Below are 26,884 nucleotides of genomic sequence, written 5' to 3'. Positions count from 1 at the left end.
GGAATGCCCACGCATACACACCCGTTTTTCCCCCCCCTGGGGATCGCCCCTCGACCACCGCTGCCATCATTCCGCCGCTGTCACCCAAAATAGAAACATTCAACGGCGACACCTCTTTGACGCCAAAGAGTGGCTTTGAAAGCTCTGTCAAAGGCCTTGTGGAGGTTTAAAATGCAATTTTTGTACAAGTGTAAATACTGATGAAAATATGCGTAGGTCTTTCAGGGTTCATTCAAGGTCACAAACGTTTGCCAAATCTTCTTTAGATGTTAGTCCTGTTAATATTTGTTTTAAATATTCTTTAATTCTATTTTTTATTATATTTTTTATATATCTTTTAAATATTTTTAAGTTACCGTATTTTCCGCACTATAAGGCGCACCTAAAAACCTCCAATGTTCTCAAAAGCCGCCTTATAATCAGGTGCGCTTTATATATGGACCAATATTGAGCCACTGCAGCAGGCGTGTCCAAAGTCCGGCCTGCGGACCAAATGTATATATCTTATATATGGACAAAGTTTTCAAATGGGCCATTCATTCACATGTCCTGAGTGTTGTTAGTCACCTAAATGTTGAACAGAGGGTGTGATTTACCAAAGTCAGATTCCTTGTTTGGCACGCTCAAACATGGCGAATAAAAAAAAAAAACTCTCTCTTGAACTCTCTCATTGAAAGTGCGCCTTATAATCCAGTGTGCCTTATAGTGCGTAAAATACGGTATATTTGTTATTATATTTTATATATATATTATTTATTTGAATAAAATAGCTAAAATAGCTAATAGTTGGCTCCTCAATGAATTATTTTTGCCGAAAATTAAAAAAATACTAACCTTTTGATATCCAGCCCCAAAAGAAAGCACACTTGACAACTACGCAATTGTGCATGTGTGCAATAAAGGCGCTCTCTCATCATCTCATGAACCGGAGTTTGTTTCCTTCGTTAGTACAGAGATGGAAAATATCAATCAAACGAAGGAATGTGTTTTTCTACAGATAAACACGATGTTTGTACAGTGGGTGTAAACGCCGACGACTATGCCAACTGTAAACCGCAGTCCAGAAGTGGACGTATTGACCAACACCCCGCCTTGTTTTTGCTGGCAGGGCAACACACCCTGGCGAGCGCAAACACAAGAGTCGGCATACATTTATCGACTTCACGCGTACACAGGGAGCCATTGAAGGCGGCCATTGAAGAACACTGGGCCCTATGGACCCACCTCACCTATCAGCACACTCGCTCGGGCTGTCAGCACTGAAGCAGAAAAAAAATATATAAATCATCAAATATAAAATCATTTCTGTCAAGTTGAGAGGAAGACAATCTACTTTTTATTTCCATTTTTTTGGTCGTCTCAATCCACAAATCCGTTTGAGCAAACGTTGATCTAAAAGGACAAGACGGCACCGCGGGATAGCATGATTGAAAACCACAGATTGCACAAAGACTTTTTCCAATTTAAAAAGTGCGCAATGCGTGACCAAGTTCTAAAAATATCTCTCAACGAGCATTGTGTTCAACCAGGGCGTAAAAGTTTGATGCAACAAAAGGATGAAGGGCCAAACAGGTGGCTTTTAGCGCACCCGCGAGGTGCTAAAGTCTGCTAATCTCAGATTAGGAGTGACAAGTCATTTCACTGGATGCTCCCTTGATAATCCCAGTGGCACTTTTCCGTCCCTTCCCTCCGACAATGAGCTTTGTTCCTCCCGTCTGATCTGATCCGAGGAAACGCTGTCGGAATTTGACCGCGCACACTGGGAACTCAATTTGAACCTCAATTATTGACTGTTTTAAATATGTAATGTGTGCAGATGGCACTTTTATTCAAGGTCAACGTAATTCAAAAAAACAATTTGGAGCACGGTCATAAAAATGGAGTTTCTGAAGTTGCGAGAGTGACTACAACACACACGCACTTCCGCTCTATTTTTACCGTACAAGGTATCCATTGTGCATTAACGGCGCCTCGGCTAATAGACATTGTTCACGGTTTCGCTTCAAACCGCTCCGTAATCTGGCCAATCAGAGCGCCCGTTATTAGCACGGATCTAATCCCTCAAATCGGGGCAACTATTTACAACTCAAGTATGTTATTGACGTGCGAATGCTGGTAATCTCTGTACTTTAAGTTTTCCTCTTTTTTTTTTTTTTGGAGGATTGAGAATATTTGTTACTCTGCCTTGGAAGACGAACCGAGCGGCTCTGTGCTTTTCGTCCAGTTCCTGAATCAAATGTGAGAGTGAGTCTGTGCACGCACACTGGCGTGTGGTGTGAATGGCATCGTCCCGCCTCCATTTGTTGTGTGTCACCATCAATTAGTCCCGTCCCGCGAAGAAAGTCAACCCGAGGGGATTGAAGTCTTTAATTACAGTGTGCTAGTCTGCACGAGTGTAATCTGAGCTGTCGTGGCTTGGTCACTATATTAGGTACACCTGGACTATGTGGAAGATCTGCAAGAGCCGCTTGATGCGCACACGTCTTTCCAACGTCAGCGGGATCAACTTGGATTTTTATTCTACACGTGACCCAAGGTCGTTTCGAATTCGTCGGCCGAACGTTTGACGCCTCGTTGATGTTAAACGAGAGTCACAGTCTACAATAGAGTGAAATGGGATCAAGAGGAGGAGGAAGAGGCTTTGTTAAAAGCTGGCCTCAATCCCATCAAGCAAGAAGAGCCAACCTTGAAGATCAGCAGCTGTCCCTTTCCAATAATGTAAAGACGAGCGATGCGAGAGAATATTTCCGATATTGCGCAATTATAGTGGCGCCGTCTAGACGAGACATGCAGAGTGAGACGTGCTTCTGATGTCTTCGGCTGGCATCTTCTTCTTAAATGTTGTCAATCTACGATATGGTTTTTTTGGGGGGTTGTAATTTTAATGCGTGACTTCAAACCTGAGTTGTACCTCAGAACAAAGTGCAAATATGACGAAGTCACACAAAAGTCACGCTTTTTCACCAAATTCCTCATTAGCGACCGCACCAGATGGGATAAAAAAACGGTATCGATCCATCCCGTCCTCGCCGAGGCCATGCGTGACCTCAGCCGAGGAGGATCCGCCCCGGAGCAGACAAAAGCGCTCATCTCCAGGAAGAGACGCCGCTTGCGGTTTCCTTCGGGGAGACGACACGCGAGTGGGGAAAAAGTGACTCAGCCCGACAGCTTCCTTTCTTCTCGCCGCAAAAAAACAGAAGAGAAGCTGGGGGGAGTGATATGTGGAGCAGACCCCCGCTTCCAGAGAGAGCTCGGGCGGTTTGGGAGGAGGCCCACAAGGCTCGGGGATTGTGCGCTCGCCTCGATGGGTATGATTTATTTCCAAGTAGGGGATGGAGAGCCGTGTGCGAGTCAAAAGAAATTTGAGCAAATATGACAAAGAAATCTTCAACATTAAAAACAAGCATCCAAAAACAAGGTTACAATGAGGTCAAAATTAAGGTACTCCAATTTTAAGAAGGTTAAAAAGTAGTGAAGCCTGTTTGAAGTCATCACAGCAAACCTCACCAATTTTATGAAAGAAACAATCAGCCTGAATATTCCCCGCGGGGCTTTTTGAAACGCAAACATTTTGAAGCGACATTAATTGTGTTCAACTCTCACGCCTTCGCTACACATCAGCAAAATGTGGCTCCCGTTTTTCCTACCGCCGAGTACTTCCCTTTCCTCACCGCCGTCCAAATGGGATCAGTTAGCCAAAAGTCGAAAGCTGATCTAATGTCCGGCCGCGCCTCAAATGACGCTAAATGATGTTTCGTGCTGCTCATTAGCACAGCTGCTTGCAACCTAATGCGTAGAGCGATGGTGAAGGGAGATCATTATAGCTAGCGGACCAAACAGGTAACCTCAGCGCGCATATTAGCTAGTTAGCTCGTTAGCTCGAGATGTCCACTTTAAGCAAGTCTTTTCTTTTGATGTGTTTAAAGCAAACATGCATTTGGGGAACATCTGTAACATTCGAAGATCACCTGACAATGGCGCCCCTTAACCTCATAAACATGGCGCTAGCATCCTAAATGTTGACCGTGGCGCACATACATTGTTTGAAACCAAATTTGTACTTCTATAACAAATATTTCGACTAGTTGGGTGAACTATCTAGTTGGCGTATCGAGGCAAACCAACAGACTTTTTTTTACACATCAAATATTTGCACTGCCTCTTGTTGCTAGGCAGAGTTTGCAGGGGCACTACCGTGGTTGCCCCACTACAGCCCAATTACAGACATCAAAATTAAACTTCTCAGTCAGATTCATGACGACGATGTTTGCCTGGCAATCTGACAACGGATCCCAGGACAGAGAAAATCGGCAGTAAGAAGAACCACGAGAATCCTCGCCGCTGTTACGGCAGCATCAGTGATCTCAGAGATTTCGTTAGCGCGCTCCTGTCATCTCGCCGACGACACGTAATTGCATCTACCCGTTGAAAGGACGGCGAAGAAATTAAAGCGAGCCTGCACGTAAGTGAATACTCCTGCCGGCGAGCTGCAATCAAGACTCGGAACGCCACTTCAAAGACAAAGTAGGGCGTCCGGCCGGAGCTTAATTACATATCGTGCTCCAAACGCCAAGGAACAAACATCATCCAGTTACGTCAAGCATTATTCAAACGATCCCCGCTTGTTTAAACCGCATGCTCGTTATCATTTAAAAGACTCCTCCTGTCACATGTGGAGTGGACCAACAGGTCTCGGTTTTAGGATGCACTTAAATGTTGTTATTTTAAGGAAATTTAAAAACGAGCGTGCAACTGTTTTACACATCAAGTGATGGATTGTCTTACACGATGAATTTCTTCTCGACTCCAAATGATATCCCTACTTTTGTCCCCTATTGAGCCGCTTATGTTTTAAATAAACAATTTTAGTGTGCCGTGACCCCATGGTAGCGTGGAATGCTAATTGGCATTTAAGATGATGTCTATAGATAACCTAAAACCAAGGAACTCATTCAAGACAGGTGTTAAATTCCACACAAATCCAAAAGAGCAGTTACAAGCTTGGCTCGGGGCTGCTGCTGTTTTGGTTAGCAACAGTACGCTGCTGTTTTGGTGAGCAACAGCACTCAAAAGGGTTTTTAAGTTAACCTTTTAAGTTTTCCTCAAAAATCCATTCAGAACCTTCAAGGGATTAAAACAATTACATTTTGACAAAAGAAAACTGGAGTCAAAGTATAAATCAAACTCTTTGAAATCAAAGCCCCCACCCCTCCTTCCTCCCATCAGCAGGATGCAGATTAGCGCCCGAAACCCAACACCGAGCCTCGTCGGCCACTCAGTGACCTGCGGCTGACACCGCTCACGGGCCGCCGTGGCCGGTCTTAATAAATATTCTTAAACGGCAGGATTAGCCATATGGCAGGATCACTCTTTTCTCCAACCTCTGCCATCTGCACTTTTGGTACGCGCTTTCTCGCTGGGCTAGCTTGTGTTACCGGCGGACTCCTGATATAATCTTTATTACTAGCGTAGGGGGGGGAGTCCATTAAATAGGTGCACTGTCGAGGTCCCCGTGTTGAGAGCTTGCTGGCACGGCGCCTGCTGGCCCAATTTTCTCCACACGCCCGCAGAGTGAAAGCGGCTATTGAACAGCGCAGCGCTCGGTGCACCGCGCTAAACAAGCGAGTAATCAGAAAAAAAGGAGACTCACACAACTAAGAGGTTCGAACAACTCCGGCACGCCCTCTTCTCACTTGCGGACGACTTGGAAATTCCTGAACATCACCTGCGAAGACAAGAGAAAATATGGTTGAGGGGATTTACTTAACTGCAGCTGGGAGAGGCACAAAAGAGTACAAAGAAAGAGAATTATTTTATATGCACTCCCAGTCCTCGCAAATTCTGTACAGAGAGTGTACGACGGCTTTGATTCTACAATGTGAGGCTAATTGAGAACAATAAAGAAATAAAGAGCGATCAGAGCGATATGTGATGTTTTATTCATGTCAGCCAAACAATTCGATCGGTCGCTAACAAGTTCTTCTTGTGAACATAGCAAGTCATTAAAATCAACCAAAAAAAACTTTGTTGGTGAGCTCATCTACACATGTTCTACAATGTCAGAAGAACCGGTTTGGTGTGCTAGGCAATACTTGGCTTCACCTGCGCACACCAAACCTGTGGTGCACCTCACAAGACCTGACCTATTACAATTTGTTTGTGCATTTTTTTTCTAAGAAAAACAAATCAAGGATACTATGGATCTCGTTTGAAGTTGACACCTAATGACGTAATTGCTGAGAATTCCAGCATGCCATGCGTGATGGCGGCATAGCATGATCAATGTGTCATACGTACAACGTGCGAACTCTCAGCGAACCCGGAGGCGCAAGACGCTGGCTGAGAAAATTGAAGAAAAAAACATTCAGCCTGTCTGAATCTGTCCCGTCAAGTGCACGTCTATTCTTCAGCCAAAAAATATATATTGTACGTGACTACCACTGACATAGTTGTCTTTGGCCGGGCTGAATTAATATATAATATAATATAATATAATATAATATAATATAATATAATATAATATAATATAATATAATATAATATAATATAATATAATATAATATAATATAATATAATATAATATAATATAATATAATATAATATAATATAATATAATATAATATAATATAATATATAATTAATAAAATATAATATAATATAATATAATATAATATAATATAATATAATATATAATTAATAAAATATAATATAATATATAATTAATACAATATAATAAAATATAATAAAATAATAATTACTGTCAATATGTAGACAAGCAGACACAAAGATACGTTGTCGCTTTTTCTTCTTCCTTCTAGCGCACGACAGAGTAGACAAATGCTGTCCAGCAGCTGTCAAACAAAACGTGCCCAGCTCACATTTCCTAGGCAGAGCTGGCAAAAATACTCACATGCTGTAAACATTTACCTCTCGCCTATGTTTTTTTTTTTTTTTTAATGTTATTCAACATTCTAAACGCCAGATAGTCCAAAAATCATTCTTGTAGCTGACAACAAACAAACAAGCGTCTTAAATTTTCATGGAATGTTCTTCTGTTTGTTTTTTCCACTTCAAAAAACACCACGATCTTAATTAATCAACATAGTTGACTTTTATTCTATCTATTGTTTTTTTTTCTCTCCACATTGTATCGTCAACCATGTAGGTTAGAAAAAGTTATTCCCACAAACTACAGAGGCCAAGATCAAGCTCCTTTTTGTTTCCACCCCAGACAAAAAAAAACATAATCAAATATTTAGGAAGATGTTATATGTTGTAAGATAAACCCGCTACAATTTTCTCAGAAGCTAATTACAAAGTTGTCAGCATAACAGTCCTATCAGATGGACATTGTTCTTAGGGCGAATACCCACCGTGACGCAGGCAAACAAATGTTGCCACATCGCAGCTGTCAGCGCCATTTGCGCCAACCAACAATGAGCGCCGTCTATTTCACGCGACAGGAAGCGCACCGGAGCTCCCGCTAATCACACGGCCAATTAAACCACAATGAGCCGCAGTTGACCCATAAACGATGTCTCTCTCCGAGGACCGCTTGTTGTCATTTGCGGTTGATCAAATGTGACGAAAGCGTGAAAATGTGATGGAGTCCCGACGGGCGATTGAGATAACCGGAAAAATAAAATTAGCTCAGTTTTTTTTTTTTTACAAGACAAAAAAGTCAAAGAAAATATGAAATGCACCCATATTGAACTATTTTGGAGCCTTGAGGGCCACCATACATGTGCTCACAATAGTTAGGAGAGTTAAAAAATACGAAACATCCAAATATGTGAATTCGAACTGCGAGTACTTTTTGACCCTTGGAGTGCACCGTACTTTGGAGAAAATCCCGAACTTTTCTCCGCTCTGCATTCTACGTGAGTGGTTTTACAATTCTCAACAAACGGTACACGTGACAATCCATGACCATCCTAGGTTCAGTTGCTCGAAGCAATCAAGAGTTTCAGTTCACGTCAATTGATCAAATGAAGAAGCAGCAAGTGAACCGGTATTTACGACAATGACGAACATGTCTTCTCTTGCGGGCTGACAATGACGAATGGTGGTTAATTACAGACGAAATGCTTGTCTAATTGTTCACATTGTTGGGAAAGGGCCAATGTTTCATTCTGGGTTGGGCCTTGAGGACTCAACTCCTTTGTCTGAGGCTTAGCGTGGGTAGGTAAGGGTACTCCAGGAATTTAAAATTTGGGTTTTGTAAGGCAAAGTCATTGGCCCTAACTCTTTCAACAGGTTTGGGTTTAAGGCGGAGTTTAGAGGGTGGGGTTAGGGGTTTAAAGTTGGGGTTAAGTATTCGGTTAAGGGGTCATGATTGGATTTAGGATTTGGAGTGAGTTTAGGGTTAGGTAGCCTTATGATTGAGGGTTGGGTTAGAGTTCAAGGTTTGGCTTTTGAGATAGGTTAGGAGGCTTACAGTGAAATTTGGGGGTCTGGTTTGGGTGAGGGGTTTACGGTGTAGGACTATACTACTGGAAACAGACTTCAGGGTTTGGGTGAAGGTGGGATAGTGGTTCAGGAGTGGGCTTGGTTTAGGTATGGAGTTAAATTTGGGCTTAAGGAAATCCAGGTAGGGTTAGGGGTAAGGATTCGCAAAGGTGAGGTTATGGGGTAGGGGTTCAGGGTGAGGGTTGAGGGTTTAGGATTATGCTTAAGGTTAAAGGATTTAAACTGGAAGCTCGGTCAAATAGTGTAGTAGTTAATCTCAAGGTTTGAGTTACCGCAATCTCACTTAAGACAAGTCATCGGGATCTTTGGATGGCAGATGCGTGTCTTTTGTTACAACACATGTGCACGGGCAAGTTGTTATGAGCACACCTTTGACGACTCGGATCGACAACGAGGATGTTTGCATGAGTGCAAAAGCTTTTGTGTTGTGCGTCTCACAAAAGAGCAAGTGAGCCTTAAGTGACAACACGCATTCTCTCCGCTGAGTCACTCGGCGTGAAATATCGCCAAGACGGCGAGGAGCGGCTCGGGGCCGGGGCAAGCGCCGGCACATACGTCCGCACCTAAGTAGCCCCGAGGAGATTACATTATGGGCGCACGCCATTGTCCCGCGTCTGCCAGACAAAGCTGTGCAAACGCCGCGCCTTGCCGGGACTGTAAAAACAAGAGGTGAATGTCAAAAGCATCTCTTTTGTCCGACCGCCGAGGTATGCACAAACACACTCGCTTGGCGTGACTGAGAAGAAAGGAGGGCCTTGTGAAGAAGGGAAGGAGTTGGGAAAAGAAAAGAAAAAAAAGAATGTCTTGACGTGAAAAGAGCGTGAGAAGACCTCCGCGGAACCCCCCTGGCAAGAAAAGACAAAACATGCGCTCATTTGATGACCCGTGACTGCAAAGGACAAGAGACGCAAATTGGGACGTTTTTTTGAAAATGAATCTGGTTGGAATCGAGATAAAAGTTCTGATTCTACTTTTGATCCAAGGAAGTAGCCGGCTGGTTATTAAAAAATTGGGATTGTACCCCTCCCCCCCCCATTTGAGTCGCAATTAAACTGCCCCCCCCCCCCCACCTGAATGTAAATGGTAGCATCCCAAGAACCAGGAAGTAGGTTGCAAAATGGAAGCACAACAAAGAAAAATACATAACACGTTATTTTAACACTTTCGTGTCGCAACCCCCACTTCTCAACACAAATGGTAGAGTCCGTGCCGTCTCCTCGCGTGAACCCATTCTCCACAAACCAGGAAGTAGTCTAAAGAAACATAAGAATGATGCACGACTCCTAAACATTTAATGCAAATGTCAATCACGTGTCATCACCAATCAGGAAGTAGTCTTCTCGCAAACAAGAGAACAAACAACAAGACGAATATTTTCACTTGTCTACTTTCCTACCCACCCTTGCCTCAGGTCCCAAAATGGTACACTCCTTTCACTTATTGACATCCTTTGTGAACATGCCAACCTGTAACCAGCATAAGAAGAAAACGAACAATCATAACAATAGCTCCTCTTTTCTCCTAGCTTATACTTCTTTAGGACTTTATTTCCTCTTTTCTCCATTTGGGTCATGATGGGAGCTCCCCAACTCCTCCAAGCATTATAAATACCCATCAACTGATGTTATTGTCTGTGTGCTATTCATTTCGGGGTTTTTTTGCTCATGGTGAATTATTTTTTTAGCACCAGGCTAATCAGGTTCACTACTTCCTCGTTTTCGTCAGGGCGCATGCCGCTGATTGCAGAAACGACTCGAACAAAATACAACACAAGCCAGTCATTCATCATGGAAGTCAGCCGCCGCCGCCACTTGTTGAAAATGAGGATCAGATGTGTGAAGGAGCGCCAGGGGAGCAGCGTCCCGGGCTGGAGTCAACCTTGTCACGACCCGAACAAGGCTTTAACTGTCACGGGCAATTAATATGAATGGGGGTATGGGGGTATGTGTCGCCCCCCCCTCCCGTCTCTAATTTATAAGGCCGGTGCCGGGCTGTAATTAATTGCCGCATGCATAAATGTAAATGCTGGGAGCAATTGGCGAGAGAGGCCGAGTGATTTAGACGACAGTGCGCAAATCTGCAGCACCATAAAACAGCATCCTAGCTCACTGTATAAGTGAAGGGAGCGTTGAATAAAACCGTCGGCATTTCCATATGTGTACAATTCACAGCAGGGAGATCTTATGGGCGACATCTTTTCTCAACTTTGAAAAAAAAAAAACTCGGATGAATACCCATTTATTAAATAAATAAATAATTGATACTCGCAATAATAGGGTAGTCAATGGCTAATTATAACGCAAAGTGGATATAAAAAAAAAAAAGGTGTGGTCATTTTTTGGTGGGGGCGGCTATCTAATGATCTGATTTCAGAGTCTCGTGTCTCTGTGGAAAGTGTGCACAATTTTCCAGAAAGTCGCCATTTTCATCCTGTTAAACCGGTCATCTGTGTCATGTACACAGGCCCCAAGACTCCATGTAACCAACTTAAGCCTGCCGGAGTGTGAGGAAAAACACACACACGCGCGAACACACGAGCCACAATAGAGTCTTTATGACATAAGCTCCTTTCGACTACAAATGGGATTTTTCCTATAGGCGGCCTCCAGCAATAACAAGTGACATCACAGGCACAGAGACGTATGTTTCCCATATTAAAGCGGCTGCTGCTGCTGCTGCTGCTGCTGGAGAGTGACACTAAAGTGTTGCTGAGTTAGCGTTCCTTGTATTTATTTATTTATCATCCCTCGTGCACATTAAACGCATCATTTGCGCCCGAGAGTCACCAGGCCAACGTCGCGGCCGCCGTCGTCGTCTCCTTGGCTCGGACTGCGTGGTGGAAACCCGAGGCGGGAGCGTAGTCAACAAGAGTTTGAGTTATTTTTTTTAACCTCTTATCACTGTTGTGAAGTAACTGAGTATACCAACTTTGTTACTGTACTTAAGTCGATTTGAAAAGTTTAAAATCCTTTTTACTTTTAAGTACTTTTTTTGAAACTAACTTCAGGGGTTGATATATTTTTATATTTGATCCGATTTTTTTTTACTTTGCATGACAGCAAGCCAATGCCACCGTGGTTTCTCCTCGGCTCGAGTTGCATTGCGGAAACCCGAGGTGGGGGCGCAGTCAGCAACAATATGGCAGCATAGCGCGTAGCTTGTGCTAATCCAGCACTATGTCCGGGGCACATTACACGCATGTCGGCCTCAGCATCGTTTACCCATACGACTCGCCGCCAAATGTGGCACACCAGGAGGAACTTCTGGAGCTGTCCGTCAAATAAGCTATTTTGGGACCATTGCGGAGACAGTGCTCGACGAAAAGTGTCATATTGTGCTTTAATATGGACACTTTCTATTTTAGTGAGATGTCTACTTTATGTTGTAATCAAAAGCATTTGATGACCAGTATTTCTTTTTCTTTATTTCACATATGTACTGTTTAAATACATTTCAGCTTTTCATTTCTCAGAGAAATTAGCTTGCACATCACTCATGAAACCTTGCCGACAATTTCTATAAAGAGAATTTACAATAGCTACCCTGAAAGATTATACGTATTTATTTACATTATTTCCGAAGGGGGAATAAAATAGCATTGAAAGCTGTTAGTAATATTTTGGCCGCTGCATCACTATCTGGATGTGAGCGACGGCAGACTATATAAATACATTTTGTGGTCCAAAGTGGTTTTTATCGCCGGCGTGGTACTGATTAGTCAGAGTGAGTGGAGTGTGCCAGCAACAATGAGGCACCGTGACGACGGCGCCACCAATATTTCATCTTTATTTTTTTGACGCTCCTAATAGAAACCTGCTGCACCACAATGGTCTCTCCAGTCTGAGTCAACAATGCGAGACACAATTACACGTCACTTTCAGTCTAGCATTAACACTATTTTTTTTTTTAATTTGTTTTAAGGCACAGGGCGTGTTGCAGGGGCGGGGTTGATGAAAAGAAGTCTTAAGAGTTTTTGTTTGATTAAAGCTTAGAATACCATGCTAATATGCTAACATGTAACAAAATAGCAGAGTAGAGATTGATACAATTGATACAATTATAACATGCTAACAATTGGTAAGCTAACACAGCAGGATAGTGAACTGAGTAGCAAAAGATTATGTCGTTATAAGTGTACGTCTACCACTAAGTCATCCTCACACTAATACTTGAACCCCACATCAGTCATCTGCTAACTCTCTTTGGTTCTTCACCATTATTTCGTAAGGCCCTTTTCTTTCTAAAATATAATGTTTGTTTGTGTTTAGCAAGCATTTTATCCTTGTATAGTATTTCCAGTAAGAATGAGAACAATGCTAAACATCTGAATGCTAACATATAGCGAAATATCAACAGGACTAGAAGAAGCGGTATGACATTGAGAAATATTCGAAATATCTACATTTTTTGTATATTATTTCCATTACGAATGTACCCGATGAAACGTGTATTCACTCCAATCCAAGGTTTTTGTGTATTTGTCTAATTCAACCGTTAAAGACGAGATTTGTCATGTGAACAAAAAAATCACTTACGGAGAGATGCATTTTTTAAAACAAAAGATAAATAATTGATATTAAAGGTTACTACTGATATTAAAGCAGTGCTTCTCAATTATTTTCTGTTACGCCCCCCCCTAGCAAGAAGAAAACTATTCGCGCCCCCCCTCCCCACCGTGACTATCCTAACTTGTCTTGTAAGTCGTAAAATGTTGCACTGTCGCAAACGTGACAGAAGTAACAATGAGAGCGCCACTGCCCCCTGCTGTAGTAAAGGCGCAATTACACTTTATTCTAGTACTGCCAAAAAAAAAGCCTGTTCCCCAGGGTCACACGCGCCCCCCCAGGAATAGCACCGCGCCCCCCAAGGGGGGCGCGCCCCACTATTTGAGAAGCACTGTATTAAAGACACAGACGAACAAATGTAAACTGAACTAAAGTAAATCCTGGGAAGAATTTATGCTAACAGTGTGCTAAACTTTAGCAACTTGGACAGAGAAAATGCGCGCATGTGTGTTTCATCTTCATTGAACACGGCCTCAGGCGTCTTTCTTTATTCTTTGTGTTTGCAACGCTGCAATTTGGGTGTGCCCGAGATAAATATATACTGTATAGGCCTACTAATGTGCACTTACAGAAGACTTGGAACACTTGCGAGTAAATGTAAAATCTGCGTTTCCACAACATACGTAGCCTACTAGTCTATGGCAAATCATTAGGAAAGGAAACGTTTCAAGACATGGCTTGTTAGCATGTTAGCATTTCATCAAGAAATAGTACCCAACAATAAATGTAAAATTATTATTAAGCTTATTTGGATGACGCAGATGAAGTTCAATAAATCAACGTGGAACTCGGTTTGGTATAAGCTTTATAAGCTATATTAAGCTAGCGAGCTTTTGCTTTTGTGGTCTAGCTAGCAAACGGCCTTGTATGTGGACCGTCTTTAATAAAGGCGTTTAGTTCCGTACTTATATAGTGGTGGCGGTTCTGACGAATGCCAAAAAGCTTAAGTGCGTAATTGTGGTTAGGTTTCGCCGCACTTAAGAAATGCATACCGCTGAAAAGAAAAAGACTTCAAATTATAGCTCAACAATTGTTGAAACAATTGCACATATTATGAACGCTGATGTTCAAACATGTTTTGTTTTTAGACGCAAATCTTTTTACATTCGTATGATATTAGCAAGAGTAACAGAGGATGTTACAGAACTATTATTGTGCTTCCTCAGTCGCATTTCTTGTTTTTTTAATTGAGGTGTCACTCATTTTCTCTGCTTTTTTGTCAGAAACTGTTGCTTTTGGTGAACCCACCCCATGCTCGACTGCTGATTACTAAAGAACGGGAAAAAAAAAAAAATTAGAGTGAAAGAAGTGAGTCTCCCCTGACAATATGAGCAACTTTGAAAATGGCTGTCCACTCTATTAGAATATCCAAATATTAGGAACAGCCATTTGACACACTACTTCCAAACGCTCTTCGTATGAGTCGCGGTGAACGCAGAACTTTTTCTTCTTTCAACCGGGATATCTCTTGCGCTCGACTGATTGTGAGGAAGAGAAGGAGGGGGTGGGAAGTTGCGGGTCTTCGCAGAACAGCTATGCAGGCCGGGGGACAATGTGCTGAATTGACAGCCTATATATAAGTCTGCCATTTGGACGCACTAATGCCACTTTACCTTATGAGGGAACGTTGGGCCGCAGCACCTGCTGCGCACAGAATGCCATAGGAGATCAACTTCTGACCCCCCCACATATAAGACCCCCACTCAGATTGTTTTACACACAGGACAGAAAATACGGCGTGTGCTATATTAAATTGTCTCCGGCAAACAATCCCCCCCACGTAGGAATTATTATTTCAGGCGTCAAATCACTTTTTGTGTGTCATTTGTGCATGCAGAAAGCAAACACGCGTGAGCGTTATCTATGAGGTGTAGCGAGGGGACCACCCCGAGGAGACCGCTATCAGCCGCCTGCAGGACAACCCCCCCCCCCCCCCCGCCCCCCTTTTCGAAGCAGCGTGTCCTCCCGTACCCTCTGCCAGCCCACTTGCTGACTTCACAATATCAACGCATGACGATCAGGCCTTATTGTCTTCTCCTCATGCTTCTACTCCATGTTGTGATGCTCTATTTTTACACATGACTCATGTCTTCGGACCCCCCCACCCCATCCCAAAAGAGGCGGAAAGTTAATAGGATAGGACCGCCACCCACTTTATCCACCCCGACCCCCCCCCTCCCCCAAAGTGGGGTCAGCTTGTCATGTTACTCCGACACATATTAGCAATAAATAACAAATTCACTTGGATAATATAACGTATGCACGTGGAAGATGTACAACATGTCATTAAAGGTCTGGCATGAGTCCAACGAGTACATTTTGTACAGAGGAGACGGTACGGAAATAAATTGTACCCAATTTACAGATTCCACATACACTTTGAATGTCTCACCTTGATTTATAGTGACCATATTTGCAATGTTTTTTCAATTCAAAAGGATGAAGGAGGCGACTTGTGGTTATTATTCACATTTTTGACATCAGTCAACATTTTCATTCAATCCATTAAAGGGCAAGTGGTAAAATATGGATGTCCTACTGGAGGTCTTTATTTACATTTTTACGTGAAATGTAACATTTTTGCAGAATGAATGAATCTGCTTGCGGTCATACATAATATTTGGATGTCAAATTGAACATTTTTGCAGTATTGATGGTCTACTGGTGGTCACCGTGAAGAGTTTTACTTCAAATTGGATGTTTTTTTATAAGACTGATGAGTCTTTTGTGGTCATTATGAACATTTTAACGTGTGCAGTATTAGCGGGTCTACTTGTGGTTTTTATAAACAGTTTTACTTAAATGGATCATTTTTACTGAGGCTCATTAGCAACATTTTCCATTTCCACAATTTTGCAGCATTGTAAGTGCGTTGAAGGTCACTATCAACATTTTGACTTCAGATTCAAAATATGACATTAAAGTTTTTGCTGGATTAACGACTCCACTGAGTCGTTAGTAACAATGCATTTGTTCATTTATATTTTTGCAGCATTAACAAGCCCACTTATGTTGATTGTTTACTGTTTTTTCTTAAATCAACCAGTGGTCTTTTTAATGCAACATGTTTGGTGTCAAAAATAAACATTTGTGCAGTTGAATTTGCTTGTAGTCTTGACTCACTTTATTTATCTTTAAAAAAAAAAAAAAAAGAAAAAAAAAAAGAGTAGACTTGTAGTTATTACAAACACTCGGACTTGAAGTTCAATATTCCTGACACATAGATGAGTCAAGATGGCACCCCGGAGGTTCTTCTAAACATTAGTGCACTTCATACAAAATAGTTTTGAGATCATTTTGCCAATGTTTTAGTGAAAGTGAAAGATGTCTATATTAAGATCATTTTAGAATATTCAAATTGTTGCTGCATATTGCTTTCATCTGAAATGATGCAACTCATCATTTTTAACATATTTGCCAACTTTTTCCAAGTCTCCTGCAGGAGTTTTGTGTCGATAGGGAGAGTTGTTATTCCGAAACATTTTTTTTTTTTTTCCTGTAAAAAGTCACTTTTTAAAATCAGCATTAGTTGTCTGAAGTGACACATTGCCTGTCATGATTCATATTTGAACTTATCTTACTGGAATAATCGGAAATGTGACAAATTGGACGCGAGTGACATTTCATTATTCATTTTTTGTTTAGAGGACCAAAACTTTTTTTTCTGGAAAATAATGGATTTCACAACACTATCTGAACGCAACACATTATTTTTTCCAGGCAATATTAGTGATTCTATGGGACATAACTGTTTCCACAATTTGCAACACCGGATAGCTTGTGCCTACATCAAACAGTTATTTATTTGTAAAATGCAAAACTATCATTTCTTTCATTCAAATGTAATTCATTACTAAGTCGCACTAGTGGCTATTAAAAAATATTTTTACTTTGTCTAAAACTTGTTGCAGTATTAGTAGATTTAGACTGATTGTGCAAACCTAAGTGCATTTTGTGCGTTGCTGCTTTATGATTATCATAAGAAAAATGTCGCTTATCATATTCATTTGACGTCATCAGCATGGTGTGAACTGAGTAGGTCTTGTTGAAATAAATAACAAAGCATGATTAGGGCGACTTTCTGGACAACTTTCCACAAGTAAACGTTTCTTACCTGCACGCTTTTGCGATGAGACTCTTGATGGCGCAACTTTGAATCACAAGAAGCCGAAGACGTCCAATCCCGCGCGTAAAGTCACCATTGCGCACTTGGGATGCGGTGGATGGGTGGATGGGTGGGGGCGCAGTGGTGGGCGAACAAGTCCTCACACACCCGGAGAGAGCGTGAGAGTGTGTGTAGGGGGGGGAAGTAGGGGAAAGTGGGAAGTTGGGTCCCGGTCCCGTAGTGCAGTTCTTCTTGTTTTGGGGCGGGGGGAGAAAAAAAGAAAAAAGTTAGTCCTTCCTTCCCCGTCCGGCGCGATGTGGACGTGAAGTGAGAGTGTGTGTGTGACCCAGTGACTGATAGAGAGACACGGAGCGGAGAGTTAACCCCTCCTCTCTCTCTCACTCCCTCTTTTTCTCTCTCTCTCTCCCTTGCTACCTCTCTCGCTCTCTCTCTCTCCTCCTCTCTCTCTTTACCCATGCTCTCCTTGGGGGGCCCGTTCAAGAACTTTGGGAATAAAAAGTTATCTTTCGTTCTTCCACCGCTGCTCTTGCATTTATGTCATAAAATAAATAAAAGAAAACAAAGTAAGTAGCATTATAATCTCACTGGTAGTTAAGTAATTAAATACCTGTACAGGCAAGTCAGAAGCAAAAAAAAAAAAAAATTAAATGTTGAATGGTGTTGTAGAGTCATGTTTTGAATTTACAGGAAACGTGATCAGTTTTATATTCATAGTGGATAGTTTTGTACAGATTTGAATAATATGGCAAAAAAAACTTGGATTTGATTGAAAATACGTTGCAGAAAGTGTTTCTACTTTGTCCCTCGGTCTGCAAAAGTAACTATTTTCAAGAAAAATGTGACTGGGCAAAGTTATGACGCAAACATTTTAGAGTAGAAATCTTTGTTAAATACAACATATTGTCAAAATACAGACATGTGGTTAAATCGTGGATAATATTGTTAAAGTGACATTTTAGCTCCATGACAAGTCAATGACAATAAAGTAAAATGAAGTATCATGGCTTGTATTAAGTCTATTACCACACCCTATTCTAAGTATTTTAACATGACAAAAATAATTGGTAAATTTGATCGAGATCTTACTGTTATTATTTACCAAAGATGATTTGAAAATTGTACAATCGTTAAAATAATAATTAACGGCATTGCAAAAGTTTTCATTTTACACTTTAACCACAGTGTACCTAATCTTAACTTCAGTAGAAGCCAATCAATAAAGACAACCGTAATCATAAGAAAAATGACCAAAAATACAAACTAATGCCTACCTAATAGCACACATATCTCAAAACGGAACAAAATCACCATCCGTGAAAAATACGGACGAAGAAAGTTTGTGCGTCTCTTTTACGTTAATACACTTATTCTAGCGACATCTATTGGTAGGTCTTATGCATGACAACCAGTATGTGCTGTAACTCGCAGCTAAAGAAAATATTAAATAATTTGGGAGTGTATAGCAATAATAATAATAATAATAATAATAATAATAATAATAATAATAATAATGCAGTGAAAAAAGGTTCGACTTTAAATTAAAAATTAAATCAGATATGTTTTCCACCACGACATAAAATAGTCACGTCAAACGCTTTTATTGACTTTTTAGTTAAAAAATAAATAAAGAAAGAAATAAGGGTGCAAAATGTTTATGATGGACTAGGCAGTTCTTGCTGAAGATCGATTTTAACATTAGTTTGTTGAGCTGACGAAACTGTTGCAACATAAAATTTTAAGCTTTTAAGTTAGGATTTCTGCATACGGTAACAGACTGTCAGTAAAAACATTTTTTCAGGATTAGTTTTACGAAATAAATTAAATTGTATTCCCACAATTCTACCGCAGAAGGCAGCAGAGGGCCAGTGTTGCATTGCTACTCTGCAATCCTTGAAAACGAAGAAGACTGAATCGGAAGTGACGACACAACGTCCGGTTATAGCCATTTCTGCATGCCACGATTGTTTTGTTATTTATGGTGTTTCTACCCAACTAACAGAAACTATGAGTTCTCCGCGTGAGAAACACGGCACTAAACGACCAGCGTCTTCGAGCGAAGTGAGTCAATCGATCGAAATTGTGTTAGTCGGCATAAAAACCCGCGGAACGTACGAGTAGAAGGTTAGCTTCTCATTAGCATGTCGGCTAATGTCCAAAAGTTCACCCTGCTACCTGAACGCAGCGGTGGTCTTGTAAACTATCTTTAAAACAGTAAAATGAGAGTATTGCGCACAATTAACAGTCGGTAATTGATGTATCATCTGTTGTGTTTGCTCGTGCAGGAGGAGTCGACCCAATGGGCCTCGGCTGACCTGGGAAGCGACGAAAGGAAGCAGAAGTTTCTCCGGCTGATGGGAGCCTCCAAGGTGGTACGCATCAAAGCTGACATGTTTTGCATGTCCTCTCACTAATTCGAAAATGGTTCCGGGTAAAGTTGAGGGGGAGCTATTTGTTGCACACACCCTTGTGACGAAGAGGAATTTCGTGAACGTGAAATGTTTGCATTTTCATTTATTTACCCCCAAAAAAAAAATTGGAATAGTTTTCTATCCTCTTATTTCTTTAAATGATCACCTATGAGTTTGGTGCCACCCATGTTTAAGTGTATTGAGGCACTTCCTCTAAACATATGTATTGCTTTTACTCCATCTTGCAGAATTTATTAGCCATTAAACCTATTTAAATTTTGTGGCAAGGTCTACTTACGATTCTGTATTTCCCAAATCCACCATCTCATTTACATTTTTCCAAATGTGTCTCTTATTTAAGACTGATCTTTTTTTCCCTCCCCGAAGCCTTCCTGTCATTAATGCAGTGCTTCTCAAATAGTGGGGCGCGCCCCCCCAGGTGCTATTCCTGGGGGGGCGCGTGTGACCCTGGGGAACAGGCTTTTTTTTTGGCAGTACTAGAATAAAGTGTAATTGCGCGTTTACTACAGCAGGGGGCAGTGGCGCTCTCATTGTTACTTCTGTCACGTTTGCGACAGTGCAACATTTTACGAGTTACAAGACAAGTTAGGATAGTCACGGTGGGGAGGGGGGGCGCGAATAGTTTTCTTCTTGCTAGGGGGGGGCGTAACAGAAAATAATTGAGAAGCACTGCATTAATGTGAATTCAGAGTGACGTTTCAAATAATATTTGTCTTTTTTTTCTTTTATAGAAAGAACGCACTGGACGTCTTGTCATTGGCGACCACAAGTCGACGTCACACCTCCGCAGTGGTAAGAATGAACTAACTACAATTGTAACCATTAAAACTTTCAGAAACGATTGTCTTTTAACCAGATATTTCACCGCAATTATAATGGATTACAGATTAAATATTGTAGTTATGTAATTTTATATGTGAATAGCAAAAAGTTAGTTAGGCACAACTAACATGTCTTTTTTCCCCCGCCCGCCCGCTCGCCGCGCCACTCTCTCCGTGCGCGGAAGTGAAGCGTGCGCGGGCGTGCCGTGACTACTGTGTACTCCACAGGAACGGAGGACGAGCAAATTAGCGAGCGCCTCGAGATGCAGTACCAGCGCGGCATGGACGAGAAGTTGTCGGGGCGCAACCGGCGACACTGCGGACTCGGCTTCAGCGAGGTGAGCGGAACGCGCCGTCTCACAACCAGATCTGAGTTTGAAATGACAATTTTTGTTACCCCACAGTCTGAGCCGGGTGAGGTCGTCCCGCCTGCGTCGGACACACCCGCTACCGAGTCCAAAGACCTTGAGGACAAAGTGTGCGACGCAAACAAGACGGAGAGCGCAGCAGAAAAGGACACAAGCATCCCAGAAAAAAGCGAGACGGAAGTGAGCGAACGGAAAAGTGCTTACAAAATGTCTTTTGTCAAGTCATCATAGGAGATATTAAAGAATTATTTTTTCATTTTTTGCACCGTGCGTATTTAATGTGTTGTTGCATGTCCCAAAATCACTGGTTTACTTTAAAAAGAGACAACAGACACAGGTTCGTCTTAATTGTTCATTTAGTTTGTAAAGTGAACAATCAATCGTCCTTGTTAGTAGCAAATACATACATTGTGTGACCACTAGATGACGCTACAAACTATTTCATAAAAATAAAACTGTGATGTAAAATGTTTGTGTTGCGTTTTTAATTTAAAACGTCTCCCTGTGTTCCGACATTGGGTCTCCTTTTGAGGGCAGTGGAGGTTGTCACTCGCGACCAGAGGCAGCAGCTTTGGCTAAGGGGACAAAAAAGAAAAAAAAACATTTGTCACTTATAGAACATATTAACAGATAAAGTCAGAATTCAAGAGTTGTACTTTAAGTTTGAAGCTGATAAATACAACTGTTGTATATGTTAATCTTGAATGTGTTTTTTCAACAAATGTTCTTGTCAAGACGTAACCACAACGCTAGAGGGAGCCCGTGAGTCAGGCATCACTGTTCTTCAGACATGAACTACAATGCAAGACTAATAAATTCCAAACCTGCCACCAGTTTGCTCTTCCTGGACGCCTGTGAAGCGAGCGCCTGCGATGCCTTCATTATCTTCTCCTGCTCTTGAAGAACCAAGTCCAGTTCACTCAGGTCCAACGACGCTGACTGCAAATTCTGAACGCTGGGGTCACAAATGTTTCTTAGAGTCAGACAGCCAGGTGACCCATCCCAAACATGATGGTGCTTGTCATTTTGTAAATTAGTCTTAATCCCATGGATATTGTATTGAAGCGATTCGACGTGTTCCTAATCAAGCGTCCGGTGGCTCACTTGGACTTTGTGAGGATCTTCCTGATACGTTCCGTACGAAGACTTCGCTCTTCCTCCTCCTCCGGACTCAGCGGTTCCTCTGGATCCGACTCCACATAACGCTCTGGGATGGACACTTTCTTTGGCTTGGACAGCTGCAAGACACAAGATGGTCATCATCACCATCGTCATGGACATCGTCGAGCAGGTCCCACCTCTCTGCTGATGTCGAGGTCGTAGTCCAGAGGCTCCACATCCGCTTCTCTGACCAGCCTGGCTTTGGCTATCAGCCATTCACCTCCTCCCTCCTTGTGACCTTCATCACTTTGGCCTTCTGCCCCGGGACGCTCCTCCCGACAATCGAACTCCTGAGGGAGGCAACCAAGCGGTGAAAACGTGGTAATTCTACGCAGCCACAAATCAGCACTGCGGATTAATAGAACGTCCATCCGGGTAGATTTTAGTCTCATTAGGCAGGCACAAGATTAAAATCTTATATTACATCAAGTGTGTGTGTAGTGTGTGTAGTACTTGTGTGAGTAATCATCCAAAGCCATGCAATGCGTCCTCCGGGTGCAGCCGGCAGCAGCTGGCCACTTCCGTGCTTTGCGTTCAGGGAAGAAGTGACAAAAAGAGAGAAAGAAAAAGCATGCAGACCCCATGCGGGCCATAGACGAAGAAAACGGCGGGCCTGGGAAGCAAACACTCTTTATTGTGGAGTGCAAATGTCTACAAGAGTTGCTTCTTGGTGGCATACAGTTAGGCATCTACTTGACCTAAACGCCACCCCCTACCCATCCCTCGTGAAAAAAAATAAAAAGCATGTCAGGGATTTATTAACTTTTAAATTAATATTTTTCATTTAAAATAAAGATTCATTCATTCGTAACTTTGAAGTTAAAACAATCAACTTGTTCCTTGAGTTTATTCATTATGACTTTTGATATTTTATCTTCAGTGATGTCATTTTTATTTATATATATATATTATATATATATATATATATATAAAGGCAGCCTCTCAACATGGATGCTGAAGTAGTGGATTAAACACAATTAAAGACAGGGGTGGCGTTTTTGGCCTGTGTTGACATCTCATGTACTTTTTTTTTTTTAAACACACAAAATGCTCTAATTTCCATTTATCCCAGTGGGATAGAGTTAGCTGCGTCGTCTTGAGTCCTTGTTTCCATTTTTTGGTTCCCGTCAGTCATTTGCTCCCTTGTCAAAACTATTCTTACATACAATATATATCGTTTGTATTATTGCATTTCTTCAATCACGACCGCATTTCAGCATAGCTTCAAACCAGCTTGGCTGGTAAACAACATGACGGCGAGCTCAGTAAAAAAAAAAAAAAAAAAATGGCGTAAAAGTACCGGTACGTTCGTGGAATAAATAAGATAAATAAAATGTAAGATTCGACATCCTGGAAGGTGATCAAATCAAATATTGATCACTTTGTTGTGATTGTAATGAACTTAATGGACAAAAAGTGCAAATTTCAAGCATGATGTCATCGTTAGCGTTATTAGCATCACTCGGTAAAAATAAAAAATTTGCTCAACTCAAGTGCCGTATTAGAGAAAACCAATGAGATTTTCAAAGATAAAACAAAAGTGATGGCTAAAATAGTAAAACGTTTAGGACCAAGGCAAAATCGGATGGTGTGAAACAAGGCACTTAGATTTTGATGAAAAGAACAAGGTGCGGGAAACCATCTTTAGCCACCAACATTCCCTGTCCAACCTGAAAACGTACCAACTATGGCCTCTAGATCTATAGAACGAATCGCTACAAAATATATACCTGTATACTGTACAGCTATATCCTGAAAATATCCCTCAGTAGATAAATAAACGCCTTAGCTTCTCTGTGGTTCACATTCAACGTCCGCTCGACGAGGTCCAACAAGGCTCTCCCATTTCCGTTGTTCTTAAAGCATTAACCAAGCTAGCTGGTAGCTCGTTAGCTCATGCGGCTTAGCGCGTTAGCGTCCCTGCTAGGTTACTAGGCGGCTGGCTTCTGCGGGAAAGCGCAAGGGTGGAGGCCGTCGCCGCCGACTGGTGGAGGTAACGTACGGAGGCGGGCGGCGGGGCACTCGAGCGCTCGCCCTGGCTGAGGTTGCGCTTGCGCTCGCGCACCAGCGCCCTCTGGTGGCGCTTCATGCGCTCCAGCTGCTCATCGGCGCTCATACGGCCGCCGCGTTGGGGAGGAAGCGTGCCGCCCGCGTACTCCGAGGACAGACAGTCCAAGGCACTCTTGGGTCGCTCCTGCTAGGAAACACACAATGGAGAATTTTTTTTTAATTGATATCCAGTTTTGGAAATGATGACGAGTTCGGTAGGCGTGACCCCCTCACGCTGTCCACGGCGGTACCGGGGCGTCTCCTCAACGTGACGAAGGACGCCAGGGCATCCGACTTGCTGGCCATCTGCCTTGACGTGCCCGACAGACCTGCTAACACAAATAAAGAGGACATGACAAAGCTGCTAATAACACAAGCCGAGTGTGACGTAATACCTTTATGGTCAAGGTGGTGGTTGTCTGCATTTGTGTTTGGGTGAGTAATTGCCAGCAGCTCGGGTTCGCTCAGGTATGAACGCAAGTCAGTCTGCAAGCACGCAAAAATATCAAATATTCAAATTTAGGAATGCACTGTGGAATCATGTGGAAAGTGCGACCGTACCTTACAGTCTCCATTGAGGAAATAGGGTGCGCCCTCCCGGTCCCTCTTCCTCTCGTCAGACTGTCGCTTGAGGCCTCGCACCGACGTGTGACGGATGGCTGCCGACGCCTCCTTGGGCAGCGGCGGCACGGCGGGCGGCGTCTCCTCGTAGTCGTACTGGCGAGGGAGCGGCGGTCGGGGGGGAGCGCCGTCCTCTGCCTTGGGGTAAAGCACAATTGTTGACAGCGGATGTTCATGCGTGAGATGACACACCGTTTGTTATGGTCCACATGTCAATATTTTAAATTGTTCATGTAAAAATAAGCGCTTTTCATGCCGCTGACCTCTCAGACCCGACTAGGCAACGCTTCACTTACCCACTTTGGCACAAAGTTGTGAGGCAACGTTTGCGAGAAGACGCTCGGGACGGAGCTACGGGGAGGCGGCTGGACGTCGGCGGTGGAAGAAGGCACGCTGGGCTCCGACACGGAAGGCACTAACTTCCTCTCTGCGAGCAATTTCATCAAAAGGTTCAATTAAAAAAAAAAAACTTCCGATTTCAGGGGCGAGTCCAGCCAACCAACCCGGGTTGTGCACAGAGTCGATGGTAACTTTGTAGTTGGCTTTGCTGCCGCTCAGTCCCGCCATCACGTCCTCGATCCTCCACAGCTCGCGCTTCATCTCGCCTTTTTCTTGCTGCACATGCACCGGGTGTAAATTCGGTCCCGTCCTGATGCACTACCGGACCTCACCTGAGGGGTGGCGCTGTGGTTCATGCGGGCCTGTAGCGCCGTCCTCAACTGCTCCACTGAATTCTCCAGCGAGCCGTAGTCCTCCCAGGCGCGTGTCATTTCCTGCGGCATATCACAGCAACACAAAAGTTTGTTTTCCACAAAGCAAGGTTGGACGAGGTTAGCGGGGAAGACCAAAAATCCCATCAAGCACTTCTTTGTACCGTAGAGAGTTGGGATATCTGGGCCCTTATGGACACCAAGTCCTCCTGCAGGAGTCTCTGCTGGTAGTAGATCTTTTGGGCGTGGGCCGGCTGCCCGTGAAACAGCTCCATCTGCTGGTGGGACACGTCCAGCACGCTCTCCAGCTTGTCCTAAGGGTCGTCATGTGTTATTTACAATCGCACACTTTTATGGCTGCTCAACACGCCTTCACCTTATCCTTCTTCAACGAGCTGATCCGCACTTCCAAGTCCTTCAGGATCCTGTCTTGCTCGCACAACCGACTCAGCTTTACCTGCAGGGGGCAGTAAAGAGCTTTTGAGTTGGTACTTTGCCAACCATAGAAAAGCAGCTTTTTCAATTATCTGACGGCTGAATGCTGCGTCACGACGACGCCAATGGCCCGCCTTTGCTGTGTTCCGCATCAAATGTAGAAACGGATAATCACCGGGACCGGTATTGAGGTCGTTACACAAAGTGGATGTGTCTAGCTGACACCTTGAATTACTGTCAGCGAGGCAATGGGTCTCATTAATCAAAGTGCGATTATGTCGGTGCAAAAGTTGCTTCGCTTTATCAAGCGTGAACATTCATGTAATTATGTTGTGCCGGGAACAAAGTACTCCTCCGTGTCGGAACTTGAACCGGTCACTAGATGACTAATCGATTCTGCATTATTATTATTTTTTTTTGATCCACGGTGACGCATTTGGATTTTACAAACCTCAAGTTGTGAGAATTAAAAGTCATATAAGGTGAATAAAAAGTTGTACTACAACAATTGACATTGTAACAATGTGACGACTCACATCCACGTCACTCTCTGCCACCTTGACGGGCTTCAGCGTTTGACTTCCGGCCACCTGCAAAGAAGATCAATCTTCCTTTTCTCACATTTTGGAACTTCAAATGCTGCAGAAACAATGCGGATTGAACACAGACTGCGATGCAACTTGGCGTGCACGACAACAACAAATACAGTAGAACAGCGGTTGCCATGGAGACCACGATGGACACTTAGAAGCCCTGCACAAGTGGACGCGGCAGGCGAAATCTCTCAACGACTCAAGTGGGGCGTTCGATTTTCAACTAAATGAGTGGCAGTGTGCTAGCATAGCGCGCTAATACCGTGGGGGTGGGGGCATTTTTTGATGGCGGCTCAGAAAAATCCCTCGCGGAGTATCAAAACATTTGACCTTTTACTTGTTTCACTTACTGTGAAAAACATTCATACCTCAAAACGATCGTGCCACCACTGGCAATTTCTCAATCGGGGTGTTCTGACGACACATCAGAAAGGAAGATGGCGCTCCAAGCAACGGGCGTCATTTCCACCACCGCGCATGCACTGGCGAGCCGAGCCGTCTCATGCCCACTTTGCGACGACGCCGTGTGCGTGCGAG

General features: G+C 42.9%; 3 protein-coding genes across 17 annotated transcripts in view; 1 reads left to right on the top strand and 2 right to left on the bottom strand.

Annotated features, from left to right (window-relative positions):
• Nucleotides 1-17,513, bottom strand: part of LOC133157269 (transcription factor SOX-6-like) — a 51,917-nt gene extending 34,404 nt beyond the window's left edge. The window contains exons 1-2 of the mRNA XM_061283664.1: nt 17,149-17,513; nt 5,651-5,725 (exon numbers count right to left, since the gene is read on the bottom strand). The gene's annotated coding sequence lies outside the window, so the exon portion shown is untranslated. The remainder of the gene's footprint in view (nt 1-5,650; nt 5,726-17,148) is intronic.
• Nucleotides 17,514-19,050: 1,537 nt separating this feature from the next.
• lg7h11orf58 (linkage group 7 C11orf58 homolog) lies at nt 19,051-21,034 on the top strand. 2 transcript variants are annotated; one of them, XM_061282744.1, is made up of 5 exons: nt 19,051-19,218; nt 19,443-19,526; nt 20,321-20,381; nt 20,639-20,748; nt 20,815-21,034. In XM_061282744.1, exons 1-5 carry the CDS (start codon nt 19,165-19,167, stop codon nt 21,007-21,009), a joined length of 504 nt encoding a protein of 167 aa, XP_061138728.1. In that variant the 5' UTR covers nt 19,051-19,164; the 3' UTR covers nt 21,010-21,034. The 2 variants fall into 2 exon arrangements, with proteins under 2 accessions (XP_061138728.1, XP_061138727.1); XM_061282743.1 differs by having other exon boundaries at nt 19,443-19,529.
• An 82-nt stretch (nt 21,035-21,116) lies between these two features.
• plekha7a (pleckstrin homology domain containing, family A member 7a) overlaps nt 21,117-26,884 on the bottom strand; it is a 36,776-nt gene continuing 31,008 nt past the window's right edge. For 9 of the 14 annotated variants that reach the window (XM_061282728.1, XM_061282738.1, XM_061282730.1 and 6 more), the window contains 13 exons: nt 26,291-26,344; nt 25,696-25,776; nt 25,484-25,633; nt 25,281-25,382; nt 25,113-25,224; nt 24,906-25,036; nt 24,550-24,747; nt 24,223-24,474; nt 23,942-24,133; nt 22,077-22,229; nt 21,883-22,016; nt 21,603-21,733; nt 21,117-21,353 (listed from right to left, as the gene is read on the bottom strand). In XM_061282728.1, the coding sequence (XP_061138712.1) occupies nt 21,325-21,353; nt 21,603-21,733; nt 21,883-22,016; nt 22,077-22,229; nt 23,942-24,133; nt 24,223-24,474; nt 24,550-24,747; nt 24,906-25,036; nt 25,113-25,224; nt 25,281-25,382; nt 25,484-25,633; nt 25,696-25,776; nt 26,291-26,344 (1,719 nt within the window). In that variant the 3' untranslated portion in view covers nt 21,117-21,324. Of the gene's footprint in view, nt 21,354-21,602; nt 21,734-21,882; nt 22,017-22,076; nt 22,230-23,941; nt 24,137-24,222; nt 24,475-24,549; nt 24,748-24,905; nt 25,037-25,112; nt 25,225-25,280; nt 25,383-25,483; nt 25,634-25,695; nt 25,777-26,290; nt 26,345-26,884 lie in introns of all 14 variants that reach the window. The other 5 variants (XM_061282732.1, XM_061282742.1, XM_061282731.1 and 2 more) reach the window with 4 other exon arrangements.

This window comes from Syngnathus typhle, linkage group LG7 (genome assembly GCF_033458585.1).
Source record: "Syngnathus typhle isolate RoL2023-S1 ecotype Sweden linkage group LG7, RoL_Styp_1.0, whole genome shotgun sequence".
NCBI lineage: Eukaryota > Metazoa > Chordata > Actinopteri > Syngnathiformes > Syngnathidae > Syngnathus > Syngnathus typhle.
This window is presented reverse-complemented; position numbering and strand designations above follow the sequence as displayed.